The sequence below is a fragment of the Condylostylus longicornis genome, unplaced genomic scaffold (genome assembly GCF_029603195.1).
Source record: "Condylostylus longicornis isolate FDR11 unplaced genomic scaffold, ASM2960319v2 ptg000107l, whole genome shotgun sequence".
Classification (NCBI taxonomy): domain Eukaryota; kingdom Metazoa; phylum Arthropoda; class Insecta; order Diptera; family Dolichopodidae; genus Condylostylus; species Condylostylus longicornis.
The window spans coordinates 2255568-2266572 of record NW_026578075.1 but is presented as its reverse complement, the minus strand read 5'-3'; the positions used below and the strand labels follow the sequence as shown (position 1 = coordinate 2266572).

General features: G+C 24.0%; 1 protein-coding gene across 1 annotated transcript; it reads left to right on the top strand.

The window, feature by feature from the left end:
• Positions 1-4070: 4070 nt before the first annotated feature.
• LOC129614321 (uncharacterized) lies at positions 4071-11005 on the top strand. The gene is made up of 17 exons (XM_055528874.1): positions 4071-4287; positions 4351-4400; positions 4743-4935; positions 5507-5683; positions 6362-7037; positions 7116-7250; positions 7321-7532; positions 7910-7981; positions 8072-8322; positions 8585-8765; positions 8832-8891; positions 8955-9089; positions 9185-9384; positions 9460-9513; positions 9626-9773; positions 9853-10029; positions 10254-11005. Exons 1-17 carry the CDS (start codon positions 4255-4257, stop codon positions 10398-10400), a joined length of 2901 nt encoding a protein of 966 aa, XP_055384849.1. The 5' UTR covers positions 4071-4254; the 3' UTR covers positions 10401-11005.

The following is an 11005-nucleotide window of genomic DNA, read 5'->3' as shown; positions in this document are numbered from 1 at the left end:
TTAAGTGAAAGGTCCTAATGCTCCAACCTATGTTTGGTAAGAAAATAAAACTTCTTCGTAAATGCGTTTCGTTATTTTAAATTCTTCTGACTCAGAAAACTTAAGTAAAAAGCCATACGAGCAAAATTTTTTTTTAGATTTTTATATAGAGTCCTAATTTTGTTCAAATGTGCAGAACTGCAAACAATTGTTATTATGCTATGAAGTGTGTATTTTTGCTTGTTATTCGTTCTTCATTAAATTATTTATGTATAGGTATTCCATATTTTTTTTACAGAAAAACTTTAGGTAAATTTAATTTTATGGAAAAATATCTAAAGTCATTTAAGTTATCAGTTGCTATAGTTTTAAAGAATTTAACACAAATAGTCACATATATGTATATGACAGGATAAAAATGGGCATTTTCTATAAATATCCTGTGATATTAATAGTTTTAATAAATTCTATAATATTTTTCTGTATAATTATTCATTTTATAGACTCTACTATTGCAAATATTATTAAAACATTTTATGTATTTTATTTTTAGAAGTGAAATTTTCGATTTTCTTTTATTCTAATATCTTATATAATATTAATATTCTAAAAATAGCTATCGTCGTTAAAAAAAACAAAACAACAACAACAATTTTTATATATATATAGACACAATCAAGAAATATGGTCATAACTATTTCACATAATTTTTAACTTGAATCAGAAATTAAACTTATTTTTAAATTACATTGCACTATAGTGGAATAACTCATCATAGAAAGAAAAATGTAAGTACATACATACATACATATAAAATGCATATGTATATAGATAGATAATAGGCTCATTACATGCAATCCCTTTATATATTATCTCAAAGTAACAATGAATAAAAACTAACAAGTTTTTCTTACAAACTTGTTTCTAGACTTCCAGTAGTTAAAAGTTTTTTTTTAAATTTTTTTTATGTTTTATGAATACTTGCTTTATTTGAACATAACAGACACACTAAATAAAAAATACATAGAATTTTATAGTTGAACAACACTATCATAGAATATTTTCAAATAAAAGTAAAATTATAATTTAAAACTACTTCACCACTTTATTATTATTATTAGTTTGTTTCATAAATGAAAATAAATGCACTTGATATGAATGCACAAAGAAAGTCCAATGACAATGAAAGAGCCAGATTCTTTCTGCAACTTTAGGTTGGCTTAAAATAAACTTATTGGTTACAGAGTCACAAAGCTTATGTATAGATAGATATCTTTATATTAAAATATGTTTTCAAGCTCCTGTCACATATTATGCACTATCCATATTTGGTGTAATACTTTCAAAAAAGAGTTAGATAGATTACAAAGTATTCAAAGTAAAGCCACTTGTTTGGACATAAAGTACAAGAAAAGCTAACAAAACTCATAAAATATTACCGTTGAATTTGCTAATTAAATTTAAGTTTCGGTTACTCAGGGAAATTCAAGTATCAATAAGAATATTCACACCTCTTATGACATATTATGTGACACTTATTATGAAACGCAACATAAAAGTGAAGTAATCTTCAAAGATTTAACGAAATAAAATAAATTACTGAAGTACATAATTTAATTTTTATTTATTGTTATTGAATTTATTTTGTAACTTAAATTACTTTGCTTTTGCATTGAATTTTAAATGTTTTCATATTTGAATTATTAATATGCATTCTGTACAAGCAATTGGGTTCTTTTTAAAATAATAAGTAAATACATAAACAAAAATTTTTAAAAATAAAAATTATTTGCCCTCAAGTACCAATGCACAAAAATTGCAAAAGTAACACTTATATTTGCAACATCTACTGAGACTTATCTAATCTTTTGCTTTTCGAAGTAAACTATGTTTGACTCTAAACTTCAAGTTAAGTTTTTAATCTAATGTGTCTGGTTGCATATTAGATATTACGCAAACTTGTATACTAAGTGTTTATTTTACATTATATTTGTAATTATGTATACTGTAAAATAAGTTATTATAAATGAATATTTAATTTTTTTATAACATACTAAATAATTTATGATAGTTATAAATAGAATAAATATATTCTAAAAAAAATTCCTTCAGGTCATAACAAATTAAAACCTATTTCTCTTATTCCTACAGAAGAGAGCAAGAAAAGAAAAAATTATATTGAACACAAAATATAATATTATACAAAATGCCAGGCAAAAGAAAAGGCACAAAACTAGAATTATAAATGCATTCTTCATTATAAACTCCAGTTAAGCGATATTTAAAAATAAAATATCTGTCTACAATTTTTATGAGATCATTAATATACACAAGTACATACTACGTTTCTTACTGATTAATTAGAAACTATTTAAATCATTTTCTTTTAATCACCGGTCTTTATTGTGTGAATTTTCTTTCTTATAGCAATGGTAATAAAATATTTTTAAAATATTCCTTTGATGATATTTTATGTTCATCTATAGTTGGTTAAGTAAAATAGAGTAGTCCTGGTTTTTAACTCTTGTCAAATGAAATAACAAATAGTTTTACTTAGCTTTTGCTTAAGTATTATGCACATATTTTTATTCATAAAATTTATTTTCAAATCCTTAAATTTTTTAATTCTCATTTGCAATATCAACAAATGCTCAAAAGTAAATAGTCGTTAAAGAGAACCTTAGAACTACTATTAAAATGCAAATCTAAGGTCAACTTTACTCATTTAGCAATACAAATTAAATTGTTAAATAAGTCAAATTGACGTAAGATTCGGTGAGTATTTAGGTGAGTGTGCTTTATATTTATGTATATTAAAATTTTACACAATTTTGACAAGATTAAAAGTTTGTATTTACGGTTAATATTGTCCTAGTAATTTACATACTCTTTCCTCTAATACTCTACTTATACTATGTACATATACACAAATATTTTCTTGTGTAGTAGTTTTGAAGTTCAAATTCTGAAGTTTCTATCATTCTTACATTATCCTGTAAAGAAGTTAAATTTCTATTTCCTATTTTTGTTATAATGCTATTGTTGTCCATACATAATTATATTTTACAACAATTTTATATTGAATAAAAAATTCATAAAAATATTAAAAAATGTATAGATACATCTTTATTTACTCCATATACAAGTTGCTTAAAATATTTTTAACTTTCTTGTATGTTTTTTGTGGTTTTGAATTTCTATTCAAATTTTTTTAAAGAAAAAGGTTGAAGCACTATATTTAATGCAAAACTAACGTGAATTTGACTTATTCAACGATAAACATTATATTAATAGAAAAGTGAAATCGACGCTAGATTTTGTTCTTTAGTTTTGACCGTCGTTTGATTTTAATACAATTTATGTATGTATGTCAGAATACATAAAATTTTTGTTGTGTTAAAATGTTAAATTAAAATTGAAATTTAAATTCAGCATTCTTTCAAAAAGAAAAGTAAAATTTTAAACTCAAACGTAAAAATGTGGACGCAGTTTTATATTTTATGTCAAGTGTTAACGTTTTGTTAACGCAGTACGTGTAATACTCTGAATTAGAATTGCAATAAAATCACTGTACTTAACGCAATTCAGCAACGAAAAAACTTAATTCTGTATTAGAACAGTATTATGTAAATTCATAAACCAGTGCTCAATGAGTCAAGTTAATTGAAGAAAATAAGTGACGTTTTTTTATTATAAAAATATCCCAAAAATAAACCTTTTCTTGGTTAGTAGAATTCAATTTACATTTACTTATAATTAAGGTATTTACTTGTTGCACTTAATGAATGTTATTTATATTTTACGGCCGGCGTTTGCTTTATTATTCTTATAATATTTCTTACATATGTCTAATTTTTGCAGTTATGTACATACGTCAAATAAATTTTAAGTATGTAGTTTACATAGAACATTCAAATAACGTTCTGGAGAATTTTATTATTGTGAACATCTTTGTCTCTATATATATTATTCAGAAATTGAAAGGTAAAAAGCAGTAGGCATAATCTGCGAATGCGTACAAATAAGAAAGTGCGAAGAATGTCAATATTAACAGTTGATTGAAATTGAATAAATAAAAATTTCCATTTGACGTTTGAATTTTTAAATATTTTTGTTAGAAGTTTATTAATTTTTGAAAGGGCAAAAAAAAATGTATTTAAATTAGTGATAAAAACCTTTAATCTTGTATAAATTTGTAAAAGAAAAAACTAAAAAATTTAAAGTGAAATATAATCTAAAATTATTTTAAGAAATTTTTAGAAACAATGTAAAGAAATGACCGAACACAATTTTATTGGAACATGGGAGGTGATATGATTTTTCTATTGTGTATATTAAATTTATTGAAAGTAACTTATATTTACTTTTTAGATAATCAAATGTACTTTTGAGGGAAATGTTGAAACATCAGGACTTGAAAAGTAAATTATTACATTTTGTTCATATATATATAGCTATACCTATAACATTTAGATTTTCCATCGCGGAAAAGTAATTGGATAAAAATTTTTACAAAACGACATTAGCTATATAAGTACATACATACATATGTGTATATAATAACATAATATGCAATATGTACCTACATACATAACATTTTTAGTTTGTATATTTTATTTTTATTTACATAAATTGGTATATACATACATATTTGAAAATTTTGAAATTAATATAGCAACTAAAATCTAAATTGAATATTTAGCAAAAATTTAAAATTTGGAAAAAATCAATTCATTATAAATGTATTTATTTTATTTTTTAAGTATTAAATTTAGGTTAGATGAAACGGGTGATATTACTTGGTATAATGATTTAAGCTCTCTTCCTCAACCAAAAGACTGCTATAATTGTTGCGATTCTGCAAGTGTCCTTTTTAGTTGTGAAACATTTGATGTCAACGAACAAAATCCAAGGTTAATATTTGGAGCATTTGCAGGTCATAGCATAGAATTTAATGTAAGTATTATTTTATTTTGTATACATACCTATGTATATATATATGTATGTCTATTTATGCATATGTAATTATTATTACATATGAAGTTTTATTAATTTCAGCCATTTCAATACGAGAAATATTATTAATTTAAAAAAAAAAAAACTGCAAAGTGAACAAATAATTGAATATAATGACGGAAATATTTAATATATTTGTGACTTTAATAATGAAAATCTGAGTTAATAAATCTGAGTTAATACTCGTATAAACTAAAGTTTAAGCTATATTTTACCAAAATAAGGTAGTACTTTTATCACTGTAGATGAAGGTCATCTACCAAAATGCAAATTTAACATGAAATTAACGTGAATGCTTATTGCTGAATAAAGTAGGTTGCAAATAAGCTTAGGTTGTTAGAATAAGTAAAGGTACTCAAAATATGGAAGGATAGTATAAAATGCATAAGAACATAGATGTGTATTATTATGTACAATTAATAGTTTGAAAATTTTAGGGTGTTTTAAATTTGTCACTAAATTTTTATTTCCTACATAATGTTAAATACGAATATTTTTTGATTCTTTTCAGACTTCTTCTCTTACACCTATCGATCTTTTGATTTTAGAGTGCGAAAACTGGTACACGTTACATTGCAAACGATTAAAAGATGATCAAGCTGGACAAGAAAAGGAATTTACTTTTGTTAACTCTTTAAAGGATAATTATTTTTGTGATGTCACAATAAAAAGTTGTGATGGGGTAGAAGTAAGGAAATTAAAAATAAAAAAAAAACTGAAATTTTTAGTTGTACTCATAACATTTGAATTCCATTGCATTGCATTTATCTTATACTTTTCAATGGTAATCCACTTAATAATTTACTATATACGCACAAAAAAAAAAATTTTGAGTATTTTTTATAGCGCCAATTAAGTAATTCAGTGAGTCCATTATATATGTATATTCAATTTTTCAAAAATATTTGGAAGATTTTCTCCATTGATTATTTCATAATTTTATAATTTTAATGCTGGATAGCTTTGCATATATTTAGGAGAAATATTCAGATATGCTTCTTCAAAAATTAAAATTGTGTTATTAAAGAAATCATTATATAATATAAAAATAAATATGTCTCTATTGATGTCTTCTTAAAATATTATGTGCTGGTATATTGGTTAATTTTTTTTATTTTAATATTCACATTATTTGTGCATTTTCATATTAAATATTCCCTGACCTCGTTATAATAGTATATTAATAATACATTTATTACTTTATATTAATATATTAATAATACATTTATTGTGTATTAATAATATATTAATAAATTAAAAGTAATATAGTGGCGGCTCCGATGTCATGGCAATTCTTTATTCAAATATATTTTTGTTAGCATAATATAAAATATTAATTTATTTAATTTATGTTTCATATTTACAGTATCAGGCTCATTCTGTAATTTTGCGTCTAAATGGTTTTGATTGTAGCATGTGTTCATCTCCGAATTCTACAAAAAATTGCACCGAAAGTAATAATATTGATAATTCCAACAAAATAAAAATCTCCGTTACATCACATTCAGATTTAGTGACTGTTAACAAGAATTTACCAAAATTTGATTTATCTCCAACTTATCTGCAGCTTCCTACAAATGAAAAGTTTTTGGCAAATAAAAATAATTTATCTTCCTCATTTAATAGTTTAGATATTTCTTATAATCAAAAATCTGAAAATACTTTAATGCACCATGCTAATTCATCATCTGATTCCAATTTGCAAATTAATTCAAATCATAGAACAATTTTCAATTTTTCGAATGAAGTTTGTAGCAGTCGTAAACCACCGCTCTCTCCTTATAAAGCAAGAAGCCCATCACCATTTTTAGTAACTACAGAAACTCCACCATCGTCTCCTTTGACTCCAGTTGGAATTTTAAACGATTTACCTTCTTTTCTTTTATCACCTATTATTAACTGGCTGTACACTGAATCTTTAACAAATGATTTATTAGAAGAAAATTGCGAAAAAATTATTAATTTTGCTGAAACACAACCACCTTTAATTAAGATAGTTGAACCTTGTAAAAAATATTTAAAATTGACACGTTTAAAAAAATGTAAGTATAAAATTTTAAAATTTTTATTATTATAAAAAATAAAACCCAAATAATTATTCTGGTATTATCGCTTTTTAGTTGTAGTTGACACTGTTATGGATATAAATAGCATATTGAGTAAAATAATTAATAAAATAAATTCATGCTCAACAAGTTACCAAACTAGTAGTATTCTACGAATTTTCAAAGATTGTTTAAAAGAAGCAGCAATAGGTAATACTAAAATTTTTAAGATGATTTTTAAGATGAATTTTAATATATGCTGCTCTCTTTTTATTTTAAGGGTTTGGTCGTATATTAATATTCTGCAATATATTTGTGACGGATGGTGCAGATATATCTCGAAATCAAAGAAATGAAATCATTAAATATATTCGTAGTAAAATTTCTGTATTTATACCCCAACTACATAAATTACTCGATACAATTTTAAAGTTGCTTCTGAATTTGTCAATCGAAGAGAAATCAAATTTGATAAACTCGTTAATTCCTGAGGTAAATATTATAAAATTACCACCATATCACTTATTTGTGACAAGGCAAGCTTAATTAAAAAAAAATGAATCCTTTGTATGATTTTTTATTTCTAAAACGAATTCATATTCCTTGTGACTGTCGTTTGCCGTTTTTTATCCTCCAATTATGGCTTATATTTTATTAAAAATTAATACAAACTTCTTTAAAGTGATGACTTTAATTTAGTTGAAACAGTGTTTAAAATTCTAACCTAATTACCACACGGTCACTTTCTTACGATTTATTTAGGTATGATACAAAATTGCTGTTTGCTGGATTTTTTCTTAACTAAGAGAGTCTTGTCGCATCTAAGCAATCTACTTACATACTAAATATTAATTTAATATCTGTTTTAGATTGAATATTCTTTCGAAGTTTTGACAAAAGTTGTTGAAGAAATTAAAAAATCTTTGGAAAAAATTTGTAAGGTAAGTTGTATCAACCGTATTACAAGTTATTTTAATGTTGCTTCCAAAACAACAACAATGTTTTACTTGATATTTTTATCTATTTTCTAGGATATGAAATGTTATAATATTGGTATACCAGCTGGAACAAAGCCAAATTTGAATAAGAAACAAAATATTCTTAGACAAAATTCGAATTTAGTTCTGAAAATAAATAATTCATCAGAAGGATTTACTTCTCAGAACCTAAATATTCAGGCCGATAATGATTTAAAATTGCTATTATATATGTATGAAGTGAGGAAATTACATGATATATATGGTCGTATATCGGTTGTTCTTGATATATTAAAAGAGAAAAGGTATTAATATTAATAAAATCTGTTTAAATTGTGGGCAATATGAATAATTTTGTATTTTGAATAAAGTGTGTCTAATATTAATGTTTCGCATTAAGCATTTTATTAGTGCAATTAAATATTAACCCTAATAGAGTTTTAAATTGTCTTGGTAGACATTCATAGTATTAAATAAATTCCATTGCCCAGTTATATAACATTTGCTAATGGACCTTAAGATTTAAACATTTATTTTAAATTTAAATAATTATTTTAATTTCAATAGATCTACATTTTGCGAAATGGGTATATTGGATAAAATAAGCACAATTAATCAAAATTTTGAACAATTGTTAGTGGATATTCCAGCTTACATTGTTATTTTAGAAAATCTGTCAGATAAATTTGATGACAACATTGGTTGGAAAGAGTTCAAATTTTGCTTTAAATTAGCAACTAGTCAAATAGTTAGTTTTAAATAGATTCATTAGATTTAAAATATGTTTATTTAAAAAATTTACATTTTTTTTTAGAACGGTGTATTAACAAAACTTTTAGATCACAAACCAGCTTTGATAGATGCCATTAACCAGGTAAATATTATAAATTTTGCTTTATAAATTCTATTTCTTATAAATATTTTTGTTAATTACAAGATCTGCGACTTAGTTAAACACGATGAATTCACTAAATGTTTAATTGATCTTGGTTTGCTAGCAGAAAATAATATTTTAGAAAATAAATTACAACAATTTTCTGAAAAGAGGGACTATGATTATAAATACGCCAAAGTAAGTAAATATTTTTAAACTTGGGCTCTATTAACATTACTAAAATATATTTCCAATTGAATTTATTAATTATTCAACAATTTGAAATATTTTAGCTTAATTTAGTGAAGGGTTTGTGTGAACCACCAACTGCAGCAAACAGTTCATTAGCCAAAGCAGCAATACGACTTCTTCATTCAAATCAGATAACTGATATGGAATTTGAAATAATCCAAAATTATAAAGATCCTTCATCCGGTCAAAATAAATGTCAGACGACAATCTTTAGAGCGCATAGAATCATTATTGCATCAAGGTCAGTCAATATTTAAATTTTATTTTAAAATTTCAGTCATTTACAATTTTTTTTTGTACTTTCTATGGATTTTAGATGCGAATGGTTTAAAAAGGCTTTAATGTCTGGAATGGTAGAAAGTATAACAAAGTAAGTACAAAATCACATATTGTATGTGTTATTTTAAAGTTACATGTTTTAAAATGTTGTCTTTAAATCGGTAGTTTTATTCAAATAAATTTTTAATTCGAAAAATTTTTAGCAAAATTGTGATTACTGATACATCTCCAGTAATATTTCGTCGTTTGTTACTTTATTTATATGGAGCACCTGTTGACGAAACAGTTGGAGCAGAACAAATATGTGAATTGATGCTTCTTGCAGACCGTTATTCAATTGATGATTTAAAGGTAAGTTTTATGTATTTCACTTTTAAAATCTATAAGAAATCACATAATATTTTGTTGTTTATTTATAACATATTTTTAGGCTTTGTGTGAAAATGCTTTAAATTCATTAATTGATGAAAATTCTGTTGTGTGCCTACTTGGGATTGCCGATCGTTATTTAGCATCGGGCTTAAGATCAAAATGTTTATCATTTTTATCTCAAAACCCAAGGTTAACAAAGCAGGAAATATTTAAGGAACTACCTAAACAAGTGCAGGTAAATTTTTTAAAGAAAAGAAATGAATCTTAATTTGATTGTAACAATTGTTGATTTCAATATAGAAGAATTTAGCATTGATGAAATTTAAAAATTAAACATATTTGAGTAGCAAATATTTATAAATTTTTTGCATTTTAGAATAAATCAGAAATTTCTAGAAAGACACAAATAATATAAGTAATTAAACATTTTTCTTACTAAAAATTTCTTTGTTCATACAGCAAGAAGTACGGGATCTAATATTATGGTATGGTAGGGTACCTGAACCATGGAATGAACGTAGCAGAGGAAATCTTAAAGGATCTTTAAAAGGATTATCTCGTTCTAGAAAGTCATCACCGTCATTATCACACGATGTAAATAAATAAAATTTTGGTTATAAAAACCCAAATAATATAAAAATTTAATATTGTATATATTTGTATTCTTATATAAACCTAATTCTGTTCATAGACTATTTTTATTAAATTACTCTTTCTTATATATAAGTATTTAAAAAGATCGAATTTAGGATGAATTTGAAGATTTTATTTCTTTACAACAATTTATTAATTTTAATTATATCAGTTATGTTGTCCTATATTAATATAGGACAACATAACTGTTATATTCTATATCCTTTATCTTATTTAATTTAAATATCCGGGCGGAAATCTATTTAGTTTTTTCTTAACTTAATAAAACGTGAATTTTATCGGATATATCGCCTCTTACGTGTGTGCTATACAAAAATGGAATTAGGGTATATATTGTATATAAAATATTTGTATGTCAACATAATGTAATAATATGTTATAAATTATATAATGTTTAATTATAACAAATATAACATACATTTATATTAATAAAAATAAAAATGAATATATATATATGTATGTTGTGTATATCATATTTTTATGAACATTTAAAATAAGTATAATGTTAAAAGTATCTTTGAAATCATATTTTCATTATATCAATTTAAATTTGTGAT